The following is a 20132-nucleotide window of genomic DNA, read 5'->3' as shown; positions in this document are numbered from 1 at the left end:
CCCAGCCATCACCCACCCCTCAGCCTCTGGTTATTACCATTCTACTGTCTACTTCTATGATTTTGGCATTTTTAGACAAAAATTAGTAGGTACGTCAGCTTCACTCATTCATCCCACAATGGAAGCCTATATAAAAACATCATACTGTACCTTATACATGCAATTATTATTTGTCAATTAAAAATAAAGTCTTAAGATTTTTAAGTCTCTGCAAGGAAGAATACTCACTCACAGAACTCAGAAAAGCTATGCTTTTAGTCTTTAATTATTAGGAGTTTGTGGTAGAACCACTCTAGCTATATAATGTGGAGATCTAGCCTTGGGTTTGGCCAGATCAACCAGAGCGACACTATGACAAATGGCACATTATGTAGGCCACCACCAGCTTCCTACCAGTCCACAGACAAGGGCACCCTATGCGAGCTCTTCCAGCAGAATCCAGGTGCCAATATGTCAAGGTTTAATTTTTAAGACTTTGTTCTCACAGACATTAAAAAAAAAAAATCATTAAAAGGAGAAGAAAAGACTAAAAAAGTTTATAATCCAGTGGTGCAAAGTCATGCATGAGTTTATATATTCATATGTATTTAGGAAAACATATAAATTACTTTTAAACTTGCTTATTAGAAGTTAGATCCTGTCATGTCATCTGTGGGATGTTTTGCTTTGGGCAGAGTCTTCAAGATGATCTTGAAAAACAGGAAAAGAGCTTACAGAAATTTGGCTCAGTCACCAACCAGCTATTAAAAGAGTGTCACCCACCTGTGACAGAAACACTCACCAATACCCTGAAAGAGGCCAATATGAGGTATGGCATACGATGACTTTACACATTATCTATATCACAGCCTTATAGTAAGTAATGATTCAAATCAAAACTTTCTGACATTTTGAATTTGAGCGCCATAGAGTCTAATCAAAGTTTTGGTTTTTACAAAATGAACATAATGATAAGTGCAGTCAAGGTATTTACAAAGAATTAGACGTGCTGCACACCCAGATCACCCTCATCCTTTAAATAAGATCAACTACCCTCAAAATAAGTTCAATAGAAATGACTCATCCTTCCATTATGAGCATATTCACAGGCACCAGGATTGTGAAAAATAAAATAGTAAATCCGGGCATTTGCTGAGAGGTGGTGATCGGCCCTGAGTGTTGGCTATCATTTCCAGATGGAATAACTTGCTGGAAGAGATTGCTGAGCAGCTGCACTCCAGCAAGGCCCTGCTCCAGCTCTGGCAGAGATTCAAGGACTACTCCAAACAGTGCGCGTCAACCGTTCAGCAGCAGGAGGATCGAACCAATGAGCTGCTGAAGGCAGCCACCAGCAAGGACATCCCCGACGAGGAAGTTGCTACGTGGATCCAGGGTTGCAATGTACGTTCAGAGCTGTCGCGGCTCCCCACCATGCCATTCTTACCCTTCCCAGGTTCGCAAGGCTAGGCTGACGTGTATAAGCTTTTGGGATGTCTTCGTATGTGAGACTATTCTTTATAAAAGAATTGCCTCAGTGCCACAAAGCCTGCCTGATTTTCAGAATACAGTTGCACATGCATCTTATTAAGAGGTTCCCCACCCATTGTTTCATTTTAAAAGGTGAGTCGTTTTCCCATTTTTCCTAATGGAGTGCGATCCGTGTGAAAGATTTAGCCTCTGTGTTTTTACTGACACAGTCATTACGAGACATGACCATGCGGGGAATAATGTTGTATCTTTTAAAAATATATTATTAAAGATAGCATCCATTTAGATTCATTATCGCCCATGTAAACATCTACGTGTTAGTTTCATCTAAGATTTTCATCTTTTTTCTAAGACTGTAGAAAAAAGTCTCTCCAGTTTTACTTCTTTTTAATAGCTTTTTAATAATTCTCTTTTTCACTATAGCTGCCAGTAACCTACTTAAGGTTTGTGGGAACAGCTCTTCTCTGGTTTCATCCGTGACATGGCTCTTATTATTTGTTATTTGTCTCTATTTTCTTGAACTTGTTACAAAAATCTTCATTCCCAAATTAGCTTATTAGAATTAGACAACTTTTAAAATTACCTAATTTTTAAGTTTAATCTAGTGTAATACCTTTGACCATAAATCAGCTTAAAGCTAGAGATGAATATTGGCAACAAACATAAAATAGGCCTTTTTTGGTCCATATCCTTGCAAGAGCTGTCATTTTCAATATCATTGCATTGAAACATACTTTGTGTCAAGGTCAAGGAGCCCTTTTTGGTTTTGGTTTTTGTTTGTTTCGTTTTTTTGTTTGTTTTTGTTTTTGTTTTGAGACAAGGTCTCACTCGGTTGCCAAGACTAGAGTGCAATGACATAAATACAGCTCACTGCAACCTCCAGTTCCTGGGTTCAAGTTATCCTCCTGCCTCAGCCTCCCAAGTAGCTAGGACTACAGGTGCCCATCACTATACCCAGCTGATTTTAGTACTTTTGAGACAGGGTCTCAACTACGGCACTCAGGATAGACTCTAGCTCTTGGCCTTAGTCAAAGTGTTAGCATTACAGGTGTGAGCCACCACACCCAGCTGCCCTTGGCTTTTCTTTCTCTCAGAGTAGTTACTGGGCAGGCTCTGTAATCTCCACCATAGGGTACCAGCAACAGACAAAAGAGACAGTCACTTATTAGGTCTTAATGGCTAGAAGTCAAACATGGGGAATTTCTACTGGCTTATATTTTTGAGCGTATAAGAGTATTTCACCAAGTTGGGGTCAAGAGATGCCATGGAAAATAATGGAGACACAAACTGAACTTACCTCTGCCCACCAGATCATCACTGGGTTCTTTACTCCACTGAGCTAGGAGGATTAAAGTAACTACAATATGTGACCACACAGATACAGAAGATACCACTGACAAATTAATTCCTAGTGGGTATAATAATAATAGTAAGTGGAGAAAGGTAAAATACAGTTTTCAATTTGATATCTGCTACATAATGAAGCAAGAGAAAGTCTGCTAAAATGTTTCCAGTTATTGGCTCTTACTTGGGGATTGCGTTGGGTTTTTTACTAATTTATGTATGTTTTCCCGTATTTCCCTAACATCCTATAACGAAGCTATGGGGCTTTTATTAACAGGAGTAAAACACATACAAACTATTTTTAACAATTGGATAATTCTTGGTTATTTTTGTGCAGGTGGAGGTGCTTTAGTCTGATCATGTGATAAATAAGAATTGTGTGTTTCTAGAGGGGTGGCCCTTTGCAGATTGCTCTTTATGAGAAGGAGTGCACTGACCATGTTGTTTGGTCATATTTTCGCCTTCTGTAGGACCTCCTCAAAGGCCTGGGGACAGTGAAGGATTCCCTTTTTGTTCTCCATGAGCTGGGAGAGCAACTCAAGCAACAAGTGGATACTTCAGCTGCGTCAGCCATTCAGTCTGATCAGCTGTCTTTGAGTCAACACTTGCATGCCCTAGAGCAGGCTCTTTGCAAGCAGCAGGCTGTGTTGCAGGTACAGAGCTCACGTTCAGTGTTTGTTATGAATTCAGGGTGCTATAATGTCTAGGCATACACACAGGAAAAGGATTTTTCACCATGGATATGATGCCTCCTTCACACTAAAGAAAAAATAATCTTGGACGTGTCAGGGAGGACAAGGGAAGGTGGAAGTTTTGCACTGTTCTCTACAAAGAAATTTTAAAATTGGTTTGGGAGGCAAGTCCCTGTACCAATGCCTGTCTCCATGGTTTGTTCAACTAATAAGCAATATTAAACACTAAACATTTTAATATTAATATTTGTGTTTATGTAACAGGCTTTTATAAGAATTGCAATATTTTTCACACATGTTGATTAATCATGTATTTAAAGAATTGGTTATGAACTTTAATTGGTTATGGACTAATGGTACATAGAGAAATAATTCTACTTTTTAGAAAAATCGCATAAAGTGAAGAAAATTTAAATCATTATAGCCTTGTTTTTTAGAAATGACATCTTGAAAATAACAATTCAGTACAGGAATATGAAAAATAGTTTTAATATTTACCCTCTCACTAGATTTCAAAAGCCAATACTTTTTAACTAAAATACCGATTTCTTTTGTGGAAAAAAAAGGCTGGAGTTCTTGACTATGAAACCTTTGCCAAGAGTTTGGAAGCTTTGGAGGCCTGGATAGTGGAAGCTGAGGACATACTCCAAGGACAGGACCCTAGCCACTCATCTGACCTCTCTACCATCCAGGAAAGGATGGAAGAGCTTAAGGTAGGTGTGTTCAGATCTGAATCCCAGAGCTTCAATTTTCTGTCCTGAAAATCTAAGGAAAACTCAAAACTGACATATTCTCAATCCTGAGCTCCCCATGAGATGCTCATGGGAGCTGCCTTCTTCTCTGCTGTAAGGGGTAAACTCCACCTTGGCAATGAACACGGCCTGATCTCTTGAGTCCAAGATGGGAGCCTGGCCAGGACCCGTCCTAAGAAACTTCCTTACTCTTCCTTCTCACCTGGAGTCCCTCTCCATCCCAGTCCTTCATCTTCTTAATAGTTCGTCAGTCTCTGGTCTCCATCCCTAGAATCATCCATTTTTACTTACAGCTACCCCAGTGTGCCATGGCCCCACACACAGCTACATCCACCTTCCCTACCCTATAATTCCCCTTGGCTGCGAGAAAGCTCTTTTTTCTTGAAAAAAAAAAAGGGGGTGGAGGGGTGTTGCTCAATTATCTTGATTTAATCATTCCGTAATGAATACATATATCAAAACATCACATTTTACCTTGCAATGTACACTAAATCATGATTAGTTAATAAAAAAAATCATTAATAGTTTTTTCAAAAGAAAATGGTTCTACTTAGCTATGAACTATTTGAAACTTTCTATCAAGTAAATAAAATAGACATGCAAATTTTATTATATTACTTCTTTGGTTAAGACCCTCAGTGGGTTTGTACTGCTCTTGGGACAAAGATCATGTGGTTATCAGGGCAGCGCAGTGAAGTGTGTCACGCTGTGCCACTGCCATCTTCCCCTCCTGCCACTGGGAAGCCACAGTGCTTCCTGCTGTCTGTGTCTGGGATGTTTCCCTTTCCTGGATTCTTTTCTTGCCCCCACCATCATCCTCCCCATCAAAAAGAGTAAAGTCCTGATCCTTTTCTTCCATGTCACTCTCTCAGGAAAGCCTCCAGGGCCACCCTCCCCAGGGCGAGGCTCCCAGTGGCTCACGCCATCACAAACATCTTTTCCTCCTATTCTCTGTCATGTCTTAATTATTTTCATGTGAGTAGGTGATAGTTATTTTATGGCCTCTACTGTTGCAATAGTGTTTTACTCCCTCCAAGTGCCCCAAGGGGAAGGACTGTCTTGTTCAGTGCTGAAGGAACCACTGTCATATAATAGTCATGCTTTGGCTTCAGTACATCTGAAGATTTGTTGTTTTTTGTTCAGGGATCATGAGATTTTTTACAAAGAGAAAACACACCCATGGCCAAAGTGTCCTGCCATTTTCTCCTTTCTGTGATCAATTTCCTAGATGGAGAAAAGAACGCCCAGGGGACTAGGCACAGCGTTCACATACTTTGGGAGGCTGAGGCAGGAGGATCACCTGAGGCCCGGAGCTTGAAACCATTCTATCTCTAAATAAGAAAAATTAACCATGTTTGGTGACACCTACCAACCAGCTACTCAGGAGGCTGAGGCAGGAGGATCACTTGGACCCAAATAGTTTGTAGTTGCTGTGAGCTATGATCACATCACTGCAGTCTAGCCTGAGTGGTAGAGCAAGCCCCATCTCTTACAAAAACAAGCAAACACACAAAAAAACCAAGAATGCCTATGAAAGACCAGAACAGGCAGCTTTGTCTTGTGTTTGAAGAGAGGAAAGAGATCTGAAAGCGAAGACTGCTCTTTTGAGTAAGTCTCACCAACTTGGGTGCTGGGGTCTTGGCACAATGTATGGTCATAGTTCAAGTGTAGCAAGAACCCAATGGTTTATGTTGACCACTTATTAGCTGAGTGGCCTTGAGCACTTTCCTTAGTTTCTGTGCCTCTCTTTCTTCATTTGTAAAGAGGGAATCGCCATGATACTTACTTCATGTTTGGATTGTTATAAAGGTGAAAGGAGTCGTTACTTTGAAGGTTTTAAGAACAATTCATAGTAAGAGCTCAATTAATGTTAGCTATCACTGTTATAACTATTATTATTATTAAATGCTACAGGAGTGGATTAGCATGAATAAATTAAATACAAAAGGCAAGAAATTAGGCTTTCTACTCATCAGCATAATTTTCATCCTTTATTAGTTCTATCAAGAATTACCTATGAGTAAATAAATCAAGTCCTAAGGCAATGCACACGGCCTACTAAGTATTCAGTGAAGGATAATGAGTAGCTGTAGAAACAAGAGCAGCAGCAACAGCCCACTCTGAATAGGAGATTCCACTTTTCTCTCTCTAGCCCTGGAGACTGCAAGCAAGTGGCCGAAACACATAGCAGACTGGAGACCGGCTTCTTCCTGAAATCACTGTACACTTTGAAAAGTCCTGCCCTTTTTGTCTATGGTGACAAACCTGCTTTTAACTCTTGCTTTTAGGGACAGATGTTAAAATTCAGCAGCATGGCTCCAGATTTAGACCGTCTAAATGAACTCGGGTATAGGCTACCCCTGAACGATAAGGAAATCAAAAGGCTGCAGAATCTGAACCGTCACTGGTCTCTGATCTCCTCCCAGACCACAGAAAGATTCAGGTAAACAGGAGATGCTCTGTTCACACCAGTTGTCTTGGTCTGTTTTATTCTATTACTGCAAAATACCACGGGCTGGGTAATTTGTAAAGAATATACAGTAAAACTTCTGTAAGTTGACCATCTAAGGGACTGTCACAGCCTGGTCAACACACAGAGGTGGTCAACGTGAGGGATTAGGCCTTCTGGGCAGACACGTACATGTGGTGCATGTCCAGCCTGTGAAAATCAGGTTATCTGAAGGAGGCGGTCAATGTGGGGATGTGGTCAACTGTGGAGGTTCTGCTGTGTATTTATTTCCTCACAGTTCCGGGAGGTAGGACGTGTGAGCAGGGTCAGTCGTTCAGTGGGGGCGCCTCTTTACTTTCAAGATGACGCCTTCTTGCCGTATCCTTAGGAGGGAAGGGATGTGATGTCCTCACAGGCAGGAGGAAGGTGGAAGGGCAGGAGTGCTTCACACAGCGTGAATCGTCTTTATAAGGGGCCTGATCCCTCACAGCCTAATCACTTCTTAAAGGCCTGACCTGGTAGGACTATCTCATTGGCCATTGAGTTTCAACACTTGAATTTTGGAGGGGACGCATTCTAATCATAGTGTCAGGGTTTGAATGTATCAGCGGAGTGTAAGTTCATGGTGAATATTTATAAATTCTGGTCTTTCCAATAATACTGACAGAATCTGATCTAGAAGTGCGAAATTCAAATTGCAAAGTATTTTTCCAGTTTTGATGGACTGAATAGTGCTTTAATCTGGAAAATCTTTTAAGCAAGAACTTATTAAAGGTACATGCATAATTTTTATCATTTAAAAAGTTAACATTTTAAACTTATGCTTTTTTTCAATTTTCTTTCTTTTTTTAATTTTACCTCCTAACTTGAAAGCTTTGTGGATGGTCCAGTTAGAATTGGAAGCAGAGATTACTTAATCTAGTTTTATATACTAGAGATATAAAAATAAGGAGCAAAATAATCATTATGCCTTGTCCCTCGTTCTGTCAGTAAGTTGCAGTCATTTTTGCTACAACATCAAACTTTCTTGGAAAAATGTGAAACATGGATGGAATTCCTGGTTCAAACGGAACAAAAGTTAGCAGTAGAGATTTCAGGCAATTACCAGCATCTTTTGGAACAACAGAGAGCACATGAGGTAAGTTACACCAGTAGACTTGGGGGTAATAAAAAAGTTTTAGATCCGTGACTAATGCTATAAAATGCCATGTGGGAAAATTAAAATCCTGTACCGTGTACAGAGTCTGCTCAAAGGCAGACATCATTTATGCCTTCTTTTTAAGTTTGAGGCCTTGATATCTTAATTACAAAAATGTAATCCATTTCTCTGCTCCACAGTTGGGTATAAGCACGTGTGAGGCTTCAGCACCTTGCAGGGTAAAATGCTGAAACTGTGGCAAAAAACTGCTTCCTGGGGGCTGGGTGGGATTGGTATAAAGAGTACAGACAGGTACACAATGTCCAGACTGAGTTGGAGACCACAACATTAATATTGCCAAGACTAATTGCTTAAGGGTCTATGCTTTGATCAAAAGTCATTAAAAATTGTGTGTTCTTTAAAAAACATATATGAATTTTATAAAAGGAAAAGCGATCAGTGATCTCCCAGTGTACTTCATGATCAAATTCCATTATAATTATTTCTCAAGGAACACAGAGAAAGAATCATATGCAAAAAAGCATGTTAATGAACTGGCCAACAATTAGTCCCTATTCGCTATTTACTGGTGTAACTAAGTTTTTTTCATTATTATTATTATTATTTTTACATATACATGTGTTTATTAGGTTTCCACTTTTTGCCTTCACAAAATTAAAGAGGCTTAAAATTTAATAACAATAACAATGTTTAAGATAAGGACTAGAAACAAAAACCTCGTAAAGAATGAACGAACATAAATACATTCAGAAAAGAAATCAGAGAATTGCTGCATCAAAATATTAAGCAATAATAATAACAATAATAATGCAAAGAAAGTAACCTTCACATTGTCAAATAAGAGTATGTCTATTATAGAATGCTTTGACTCTGAGGTTCAGTATGGAGTCATCAGTTCCCATCCCGTGGAGAGATGGGATTTACCTATGGGCAGAGAAAGCTTGATTTAGAGCTTAAAAGAAAATGAAACTACTTTTGAAGCATTTTGCTGAAATTTTAAAAATAGAGAATTTAAAGATGTACAAGGTATTTTTAAATACAGTTTTACTGAATTGACAGATGGTGAAATAAAAGACAACAGAACTAAACTGTAGTGGGATAGATACTATTTCTTACCCCCTAGGATGGCTATGATGAAAGAGGCACCAATGTTGGTGAGGCATAGAGAAATGGGAGCCTGCTGGTGGGGGTGTAGAGTGGTGAAGCCGCTCGGGCAAACAGTTGGCAGTTCTTCAAAACGTTAAACATGGAGTCCCCACATAGCACAAAAATTCTACTCTTAAGTATCTACCCAAGATAAATGAAAATGTACGTCCACACAAAGACTTATAGAAGTACATGTATATTGTTCACAGTGGCCATATTCATAATAGCCAAAAAATGGAACCAGCCCAAATGTCCATCAACTGATGGATAGATAAGTAAACTGTGATACATTCATATAATAATATTAACCAGCAATAAAAAGGAGCAAGGTCCTGATACTTAGTGCAGCATGGACGAATCTTGAAAACTAAAGCTAAAGGAAAGAAACCAGTCACAAAAGACTATATATTGCATAATTCCATTCATAAGAAATGTCTAGGATAGGCAAAACTTAGCGCTATAACATAGATTAGTGGTTGCTTGGGACTGGAGGACTGGAAGAAAGTGGGGAGTGATTGCTACTGCTAATGAGCGTGGAGTTTCTTTTTTCACATAATGAAAAATATTCTAAAATTGATTGAGGTGACAGTTTGTCAAGTCTTTAAATATAATAAAAGTTATTAAATTGAGCATCTTAATGAGCAAATTATGGGGTAAGTGAATTAAAACTCAATAAAGCTATTTAAAAGACAGTGGAAATAATTTGGAACACCTTCTATTGAGATTTTTAATAATGAAATGATTTTTTAACCTAATTAAATTGAGAAACAGTGAGTTCAAAAAGGCCAGGAAAAGACAAGGCTTTTTTTTCCTTCAGCTTTTTCAGAGGTCCCAGGCTATTCTCTGTGTCTGAAAATAGACCGTACTTTTCACACAGAATAAGCAAGAAAACAATTTGAGTATTGACTCAACTGTATTAGGTGCTTTGGAAAGAACAAAGGGAATCATACCTCTACTTTTAGTCATATAGTTTTAGTAAAGCAAAAAACTACACTTTATCTTTAAGCATATCTGAATAGATGATTTAAAAATAAATCACTTCTGCGCTACAGGATTTCACACATTTCCTGATTCAGCTGGGTATACTTTTCAGAGTCTTGCTAAAACCAGAATATTTGGAAAGTTAACAGAGAACTGGTCACTAAAATCAGGCACGCTAAAGTACATTCTTCTTTCTTCTTTATAAAACATAGTTGTTTCAAGCCGAGATGTTCAGTCGTCAGCAGATTTTGCACTCAATCATTGTTGATGGGCAGCGTCTTCTAGAACAAGGTCAAGTTGATGACAGGTAAGATCTTGGATAACTTAGTCTGAAGAAATCTTCCGCAAATTAGTCATTTTCTTTTTAATGAGGGATTAGAGGGCATGTATCCAGTCTTCCTTAGGCAACTGTATTACAGTGGAGCCTCAGTAATAGGAGGAAAGGCTTGTCTGAATCTCCGAAATTACCAAATATTGAATCTTTTTAGAGACCTGACATTGTATTGTATGAAGGACACAGAGTAATTGGAAATCGCCTAGCCAATCTTCGCTAGCCATGTGTAGGGCCTGGAATTAATGACTAGATCAGAATGAATTGCATCAGTGATATAGCCGTGATTTGTAAAGAAGTGCTTCTCATATTCTTATACAATTAGGCAGAAATTTTATTTGTCAAAGGAGCATAGAGATCGCTAGTCCATCTCTCTTACTTTTAGAAGAAAAACCTGATGTGAACTGATTTGACCAAGATCACTGGGACTAAGTGGCAGCACATTCAGAACTAGCACCCCTGGGTCTGGTTTTCAGTGAGAACTGGATTGTACCAGCCTGCTTTTTCATACCGTGATCATTTCTCCATATTTGCAAATGGTTTGCTGCCTGAGATCCGATGACTACGTTCAACGTGAAATCCTTCCTCTTCATTTATGTAGCGAGTTGTCTCTTTATTAAAAATGCAGAAGTAAAAACCTAGCTTGTGAATTGACAATTTCATACTACATTCACATTTTCTAGAACCAATACTTATTTTATCCCTTCTTTTTGTGGTGATTTGGAGTGTGAACTTCATTTGTTTTTATTACTTATGTCCATCTTTCCCACAGTTAGGACCAGTAGTTCTGATTATAATTGTTAGTATTTTTTCAAAAACTTAAAAAAATAAATCATTTTTATTGAGAGTTTTGTTTTTAATGTTTTAGAAGCCATTTCAGTTTTAAGTGGATATTTCTTTGGAAGTACATGAAAGATTTTCGTGGTTAAGCTTGGAACAATGAAATGTGATGTCATATTTATTCTATTCTAAGTAAGCCAAACTTAAATGTGAGCTTTCTTGAGAATTTTCTGAAGACTAAAACAAATTCAAATGCAATTAACTTTTATCTTTCACTTTATCATGTCTTAGCCAACTCTGTAACAATATTATAAACTTTCAAGTCATTAAGTAAAATAAAATTTAATATTCACATGCAAGCCAACATCTATTAAATCTTAAATGGTATCATTTAGAAGAAACACCAGCAAGATGAAAATTGGAGCTGGGACCTCAGAATAAAGAATTTTGAAAGTTGAAAGTGAAAAAAACAAAATCAGGTTAGAGCCTGCTGACAATGGGAAGGCCCCAAGTTACTAATGTGTTGTACTCTAAAAGTTTACTGATAAGTTTTGGTTTTTAGAGCCTCAAGTTCAGCACTGGCAACAATGTCATGTTCTAAGTAGTCCTTCAGGCTGGCAAGTACCTCAAGACTGTTTGGTTGAGCAAAGTGAGGGCAAGGGCTGCAAAGGGGTCTTGGATAGTTACCAGGCAGGCAAAGCAACGCAGAAGGACCTTTGCATGGTCCAGGGTGTTCTCAAGTTCTGAAGTTATATTTTTCTGAGTTGAGAGATACTTATAACTTTTAGGGGAGTATCATGAACCTAATTTATCACACTTGAATTTTACTGCAATTGATTATTCATATATACATATATGCAGTGGGTGCCAAAAAATAGGTATACACATTTTAAGTGCTGTCATCTATGTATTACTTTTTGAAGTTGATTTGAAGGTACAGTTACTGGTCAAGCGTAGCTAGGTATGCTACACACATCCACCCATTTTTACCTGCAATTTGCACACTTTTCGGGACTGATTGATTTTACTCCCAAGAAGAGCTCATAAAATGGGTATACATTTTTTGGCACCCCCGGTATATGGATGTGTGTGTGTGTCTTTCAAAACTGAAAGTCGTCATCTAAACCTAACTACTTGCCATATGGATCTATTTTTAAAATGAGAGCATAAGACATTTTTTGCGGGGGCTTTATTCAGTACTTTTGTTTTCAATACTGTCTTTGTCGACCATGACTATGTGTTATTAATGTCGTGTAGTTTTGGAGACTAATAACACATTTGGCTGTAAAATTGAAATTTATAGTGGCCGCAGGTAGTGGGAGGTAATCAAGAATAGACCAATCCACAATAGTAAATCAAAATACTATTTGATACTACCCTCAAGAGAATGATTCTGAGGAGGAAAACCTAAATTAATTGAAAAAACTACAAGTAACGTTACACTTTAATACTGAAACATGCACTTGACACTATAATCAGCTGACAAATGCATCCTACTTGATGCTGGACAGACCGTTACCAACCACTTCTAGAGCCACGAGTTGAATATTAAATACAACTTAATAAAGAACTGTTAATATTTTTTAAAAGTAGAAAACACAGAAGTGGGAAGAACATAGTAGAAGATCTGAGATTTTTTTAGCATGAAATTGAGAAAGCTGAAGTAGCATTTAATATTTCTAAATGACTAGTTTCCATTTTTCCAATAACAAAATGAATTCAGCTTAAAATATAAAAGGGACAATATAGATTAATGGGTGGGATGCAAATTATCATCAGGGAATACTGAGAGAGTTTATGGAGTACAGGTTTTAAAAATCTTTTTAAACTCATCGTTTGAAGTTTTGTCCATCCAAGGTGGCTTAGGATTTTATCTAGAGACAGAGGCTCTTCATAAACTCTGCTCCCTGTGTTTTCCTGCAGGTGGGCCCACAGGACACTGTCCCACGCTACGCATGTAGCTGTGAGGTACTCGGGTTGGAGCGATTCCCTTTGCACCTATGGCTTTCCCCTCCTCCCCTCTCATGCTCTCAGGGAGGGAATGAATGACAGTGACCTTTGGGTAGATTTCCCTTCAACCTGTGAGGGGACGTGATAGCACTCACTATTGGGAAACACCAGTAGTTTAATTTTTAAAATTACTTGCACTAGATCCAATCGATAGCAGATCACATCTCATTTGAAAACGACCACCCTGGGTCCCTTCTCAGAGCCTAAGTTTGTGGGAAGCATATACATCAGCTGGTGACATGTCCATATCCAAGGTTCCTGTTGACATTTGAGAATGTTTGTCCCAATTCCAGTGTCACTCCAGGTCCTTCTGAGGAACCACGGCTGAGGTGAAGTGCACAATGGATATCGTATTGTGTTATGATGAAAATATGTTATATGGTGAAAACAACTGTATCAGTGTTTCTCACCCTCTCGTTGTTTCTTCCCCAGGGATGAGTTCAACCTGAAATTGACGCTCCTCAGTAATCAGTGGCAGGGAGTGATTCGCCGGGCCCAGCAGAGGCGGGGGATCATTGACAGCCAGATCCGCCAGTGGCAGCGCTATAGGGAGATGGCAGAAAAGCTTCGCAAGTGGCTGGTTGAAGTGTCCTACCTCCCCGTGAGTGGTCTGGGAAGCGTCCCTATACCACTGCAGCAGGCAAGGACCCTCTTCGATGAAGTGCAGGTACGGCGCAAACACACCGTCGTAACCTCTTACCCGTTTCCATTGTGCACTTCACCTCAGCCGTGGCTCCTCAGAAGGACCTGGAGTGACACTGGAATTGGGACAAATGTTCTCAATTGTCAACAGGAACACCCAAGACGACTGCATTGCAAAGTCCTATGTCATGATGAAATGATAGTAAGCCTGGCCTTTCACAGGCTCCTTCCACTTCACACCAAGTCCTGCAGCCACGCATCGAGTCCCAGTGTGGACAGAAAGGTGGTGCTCAGGAAAGGAGGAGTGTGGGGATTAGACACACCTGTGTTTACTCAGGGGCTGCTTCAACATGTAACTAGAGAAGGAAAAAGGCCCGTCCTGTTTGAGGTCTGTTCCTTCCCAGGGAACCCTTGACTTTGACCAGGAATGTGACCTTCCAGCGTCCCAGACAGATGCTTCCTGGCGTCCTGGCCAGTCCTCCCAGCTCAGCTCCTGGGCTCTTATTCCTTTAAAGTCACTCTTTCCAGTTCTGTTCTCCTCCAGATTTCTCTGAGAGAAATCTAAATGTCTTTTTTTTTTGTGGTTTTTGGCCGGGGCTGGGTTTGAACCCACCACCTCCAGCATATGGGACTAGCGCCCTACTCCTTGAGCCACAGGCGCCGCCCTCTCTGAGAGAAATCTAACAACAAAATGAATTCAGCTTAAAATATAAAAGAGACAATATAGATTAATGGGTGGGACATGGCTTCAACTACCCCTGCCAGCAGAAAAGGGTCAAATTTGTATCTTCTGGTCTAATTCACCTGCTGAGCTTTGAACTCACTTATGCAACCACCTTTTGGATTTATATCTGTGTGCTCTGCAGGTGTAACATACCCTGTGGGTCTCAACAAAGCCTGTGACCCCTGGACCAACCATTCTCTCTTTCCCATGTACCCAGTTTGAGGAGGTGACATCACCAGCTGTCTGGTCCATCAGTAGAAGAGTCCTGAGTCATTTAAAAGCTACACTCCTCCCTATCTCTCACCCTACCCCACATCTAATCTGCCCCAAGTGTCCTGCTGCCACTGCTAACCAAGGCCCTCGTGATGTCTTGGCTCGATGGACAGTAGCTAGCCCACCTGTCTTACTATTTCCAACATATGTCACTCTTCCATTCTGCTTTTACCCAGATGCTGAGTGCTTTTACTAAAACTTTAACTAAACACATCACTTCCCTGCTAATGTAGTCTACGAATCTCAGTCACTTGCACCAAAAAAGCAAATTTCCATGCAAGACATACCCTGTCTACCCCTCTCCAACCTGCATTCCATACTTCAGCCCTGTGTCCAGCTTCCTGAAGTCATCATATTTCTCACATACAACATATTTGCCCATCCTCATTTCTCTTTGGGAAAGCATCCTCTCTCCTCTGCTCTTGGTCAACTCTTGCCCCCCACCCTAGGTCCTTCTTAATCCAGATGAGTTCAAGTCTTTCAAGACTGGGGTAGCCTTGACCACTTTGAAGAATCCTCTCTGGCTCTCTATGCACACCCTGCTGGGTCAGATGTCCCTCTGTCTTTCTGTGATCAGTTTTATAAAGTAGCTTTCATATTGCATCCCAAGTCCCCATTGGACTCTCCCTCACTTTTACATTTGTGTAAAGTATGCACGTGTCACCTTGTTGGAAGAAAGAAGATGTGCTGTTTGTGCTAAAATGTGGCCTACTCAAAAATACTTTAATAGGGAAATAGTGAAAAGAAAGGTTGGGAAAGTAAAAAGCTGTGATTCCTTTCAGTTCAAAGAAAAAGTGTTTCTGCGACAGCAAGGCAGCTATATCCTAACGGTGGAGGCTGGCAAGCAGCTCCTGCTCTCTGCGGATGGTGGAGCCGAGGCTGCCTTGCAGGTCGAACTCACTGAAATCCAAGAGAAATGGAAATCGGCCAGCATGAGTCTGGAGGAACAGAAGAAAAAACTGGCTTTCTTAATGAAAGTAAGTTACATTAAAAAAAAAAAAACTTAAGTACTTGTACTGCTTTTTTTCTCTCATTGTTATCCTGAAAGTCAAATAACACAAAGATCGTTAAATAATACTCTGCAGAATTTTGATCCCATATGTTTTATTCAAGACTTTGTCCTATCTTGCATGAACTGGAAAACTTTTTCAATTTTCAGCATTTTGTCTTCCAGGAAAATCCCCCAACAAAGTAATTTAAAGTCTAATAAGGTTGTCCAAACAATGAATTCTGATTAATAGCCAGTGTGAAGCCTTAGCCACGTGATGACTTTATAAATCCATACAGAAATTCAAAGAGTAGGTTCTACTCCCTAAACTAAGACTCTAAAGTGGTTTTCAAGATTGATATCTCTTCTTTTATAGCAGGGAAAAACCAGCTCCAAAAGATACTCTCTATTTAACTGAGCTTCTCCAAGCCAATTGCCATGAGATAAAATCTCCAGGAGGCGTATTAAGTCCTTGGTTGGATACAAATTGCATACTGATCTCACACAGTAAATTTTAGAAAATGTAGATTTATCCTAACCTCCCACAGTATGCTTTTATCCCACACTCTCCAATTCCACATAAAACACATAATTAAATCAGCAATTTAAGAGGACATGGGCTCTATATTCAGATAAACCCAAGTTAACGACATAGTAAACCAAGTGACCTGGTTGAGTCAGCCTATCTGAGCCTCACTTTTCTCATCTGTGGAGTGGGCATAAGTTCACCTCCTCCTTGGCCATCGTGAGGATGTAATGAAATAATGAAGGTAAATCAATGGTACCACATCTAGTGTATATTAAGCACTAAGTAAATGATAGTAATTATCATGGTTGGGGTTATTATCATTTTAAAAAGTGAACATGTCTAAATGCTAAGCTCCTATGTATATTGATACTTGTCAATATATGTACTTTAATGAAATTATCTATTAAATTTGAACTATTGCATGCTTTAAATCAAAGGTAATAACTAAAATTAATGAAAGGGTTAGGACAATTATATTCTACATTTACTAAGTTTCACATGTACCCTTGTAAGATGCACCGCAGGTGTAATCCCACCAATCACCCTCGCTCCGCCCATTCTCCCCCCTCCCTCCCCTTACTCTCCCCATTCCCCATATTCTTAGGTTATAACAGGATTATAGCTTTCATATGAAAGCCAAAATATAAAACCAATGTATGGTGCCCCATGATTGCATTAATGTACACAGCTATGATTTCATATTAATAAAACAAAAAAAATTAATGAAAGGGATTTTTGCTTTTTTTTTAATACTTAAAGTATGTACATCCATTGGGTTTATTCTACTGAATTTTATTTAATAATAAATTACCTTCGGGGTAGGAAGCAATCAATCATAAATGCCACTGAATAACTATTATTTGCACGTAGCACAATTCATCAGTAATATAATATGCCTGATTCGTTTTTCATCCTTTTGCTTTTAGGAAAGAATTTAAAACATTGTAACTTATTCTGCTGACAACATGTTAATCATATATATATATTTTTTAAATTGTTGATGTGATTTTTGGAGATAGTCCCGAGACTTAATAAGGCATGTTGTCTGAGTCATTACATTTGCTTTTCTTGTCTGTTTGTTGGTGTATAAAACATCCACTTTGAAAGATGTTTGCAGGCCAAGACATTAAGTTATTTCCTTATAATTCATGTAGTAAAAAGACTTAGTTATAGCTTCAGCATGTAAGTCATCCTTGGAAAGGGGCATCCCTATTCTTTTGTTAAAGTTTATTCCATTTTGAATCATACACTACATCCTCTTTGCCTAAGAAGGAATTTATGTATCTAAATTGTAATGTTTATAAGCCTCAATTTCATGTATCTTTCACTGCAGCTATCATATTTATCTATTTTTAGCCCTTAATGCTTTTGGTAAATATGCCAAAATATAGTCATTATAATTCTATGCCCAGTACATTCATCTTCTGCACTGTCACCTCTTAATTTTGTTATAACAAATGAGAAGCTGACCTTATCTCTTTTAGATAAACAAACATTTGGGAGATGCATGTTGATGTATTTCACAATGTGTGATGACTTTATGGAGAATGTTGTTCCATTTAAACAGAAAGATCTTTTTGTCTACCCTCACTATGCTTAGCATTGATGAACTAAGTGCAGTCTGAAGACACAAAGATACTTTTAAAATAAAGGAGAATTGGAACAAATCTGTTCATGATAGACAAAATCTTTTGTTTTTTGAGGTTTTATTTTTTGTTTGTTGTTCTCTTAATTGAGAAGAGGAAATATAATTACACACTCTAGGAAATTCCCTGAAGGAATTTTAAATAGAAATGAGAGTCTTGGGGCCATATGCTCAGTTCAGTTATAAACCAAAAGACATTTTAAATGGGGAGGCACTTAAGTCAACACTGCTTCCAGAAGACAGTGGCAGTAATAGCACCTGTCGGCTGTTATGCTAAAAATAAGGCATCAGAAGAGAAGATAGAAAGAACCCAGACAAGAAAAGCCTGGTAATGATGGAGAGACTGCAAGAAGATGCTGTGTAATTTGACAATGTGACACAAAGCAATTCTCGCTGTGATTCTGGTTGTCTTTCTGTGGAAATCAGTAATTCCTAGGGTGGGGATTGGCCACTTGGGAGGAGCATTGAGGAAGGGGAAGCCAGGAAATCACAGTAAGACAAATGGCCATTTTGGACAAAAAAGAAAAAGAGAGAGAGATTTGTTTAGTTGAATTTAATTGCCACTATGACATTAGATGAGTGTCTATTGTTAATATGAGCTGATTTGTAGCTAAATCTATGAAGAATAAATCTCTACTATGATTTCTTCCCCCTCACCTTTTTTTAGACATACTCTCCATCACCCTGAGTAGAATGCTATGATGTCATGATGTCATCATAGCTCTCACCAACCTCAAACTCCTGGGCTCAAGCAATCCTCTTGCCTTAGCCTCCCTCCCAAGTAGCTGGGACTATAGGTGCCTGCCACAATGCCTAGCTGATTATTTTCTTGTCTTTTCTTTTCTTTTTCTTTTTTTTTTTTTTTTTTTGAGATAGAGTTGCACTTGGTCACCCTTGGTAGAGTGCCATGGCATCTTAGCTCATAGCAACCTCAAACTCTTGAGTTCAAGTGATCCTCTTACCTCAGCATCCGAAGCAGCTGGGACTACAGCACCTGCCACAATGCTCGGCTATTTTTTTACCTATAGGGTCTCACTCTGGCTAAGGCTGGTTTTGAACCTGTGAGTGCAAGCAATCCATCCAAGTGGATTGGATGGATGGATTGCACTAGGCCTCCCAAGTGCTGGGATTATACGTGTGAGCCACCGCACCCAGCCTCAGTTTTTCTATTTTTAACAGAGACAGAGTCTCCTCCTAGCTCAGTCTGGTCTGGAACTCCTTAGCTCGAGCAATCCACCCACCTTGGCCTCCCAGAGTGCTAAGATTACAGGCACAAGCCACCATGCTCAGCCTAATATTTTTTCTCATACTTTTTTTAATTAACAAAAAATGTGTCTAATTAAAAAATCAGTAATAATTAAAGTTCGTAGAATAAAAAATGAGACTTCCTTTACACTACCATCCATATTCTACTGTCTTCTCCTGGTCCCCATTGCTACCAGTTTGGTGTGTGACTTTTCCAAACATAACCACATGGTGTACATGTTCATGTGTCAGGACACGGAGACCTGCGTTCTACACAGCCACGCCCAACCCTGCCGTGTTTTTCTCCAGAGCACTCAGCACCCCTTCACATATTAGAGATACATTTCTTAAACTGTACATTTTCTCTTCTTCCACTTCTTGATTTGTATGTGTTTTCACGTATTATGCATTTAACCCTTTGCTACATATTTCAGCCCTTAACCACCTAAAGCCAGTCACATGCCAAGCCTTCTGTGATGTGTTTCGTCTTCTGTAAGAATTCAAATGTATGAGGCTCATACTAATTATATATCAAATTGAATCAGAGTATAAGGCTGTATTATTTTAATATTCCATCTCTCTCTTCTTACCCAAATGTATTTTCATTCTGAGAGAGGTCCTGTGTCTTCCTTTTTATCCCTCAGGAGAGGGTAGACATTGGACACGATTCTGAGTAAGGTGAGGAAAGAGTCAAAGTACCAGGATGATACTTCTGTTTCTGCAAACAGGTTGGGCTACAGACAATAATATTTTTGCACACCCATGATATTCTAGCTATTGTTCTTTGGGCTTTGCACCCATTGCCTCCTTTATGCTCTAACAAATATAAAGTGTTTATATTATTTCCAGTGTCATAAGGAAAATTCAGACACAGAGCATTATCTGCTTAAAGCCACCCAGAAAGTTGGTAACAGAGTCAGCTTTGAATCTGCTCTGATGACCCTGTCATTCTGCGAACAATGTGGGCACACCCTC

General features: G+C 39.2%; 1 protein-coding gene across 2 annotated transcripts in view; it reads left to right on the top strand.

Annotated features, from left to right (window-relative positions):
* Nucleotides 1-20132, top strand: part of SYNE1 (spectrin repeat containing nuclear envelope protein 1) — a 467802-nt gene that overhangs the window by 374002 nt on the left and 73668 nt on the right. For both annotated transcript variants that reach the window (XM_053590506.1, XM_053590504.1), the window contains 9 exons: nucleotides 675-808; nucleotides 1176-1380; nucleotides 3282-3464; nucleotides 4070-4216; nucleotides 6544-6698; nucleotides 7695-7842; nucleotides 10203-10297; nucleotides 13544-13778; nucleotides 15533-15727. In XM_053590506.1, the coding sequence (XP_053446481.1) occupies nucleotides 675-808; nucleotides 1176-1380; nucleotides 3282-3464; nucleotides 4070-4216; nucleotides 6544-6698; nucleotides 7695-7842; nucleotides 10203-10297; nucleotides 13544-13778; nucleotides 15533-15727 (1497 nt within the window). The remainder of the gene's footprint in view (nucleotides 1-674; nucleotides 809-1175; nucleotides 1381-3281; nucleotides 3465-4069; nucleotides 4217-6543; nucleotides 6699-7694; nucleotides 7843-10202; nucleotides 10298-13543; nucleotides 13779-15532; nucleotides 15728-20132) is intronic.

Source organism: Nycticebus coucang, chromosome 5, assembly GCF_027406575.1.
Source record: "Nycticebus coucang isolate mNycCou1 chromosome 5, mNycCou1.pri, whole genome shotgun sequence".
NCBI lineage: Eukaryota > Metazoa > Chordata > Mammalia > Primates > Lorisidae > Nycticebus > Nycticebus coucang.
The sequence above is the reverse complement of the archived record's forward strand: the minus strand, read 5'-3'. Positions and strand labels throughout refer to the sequence as shown.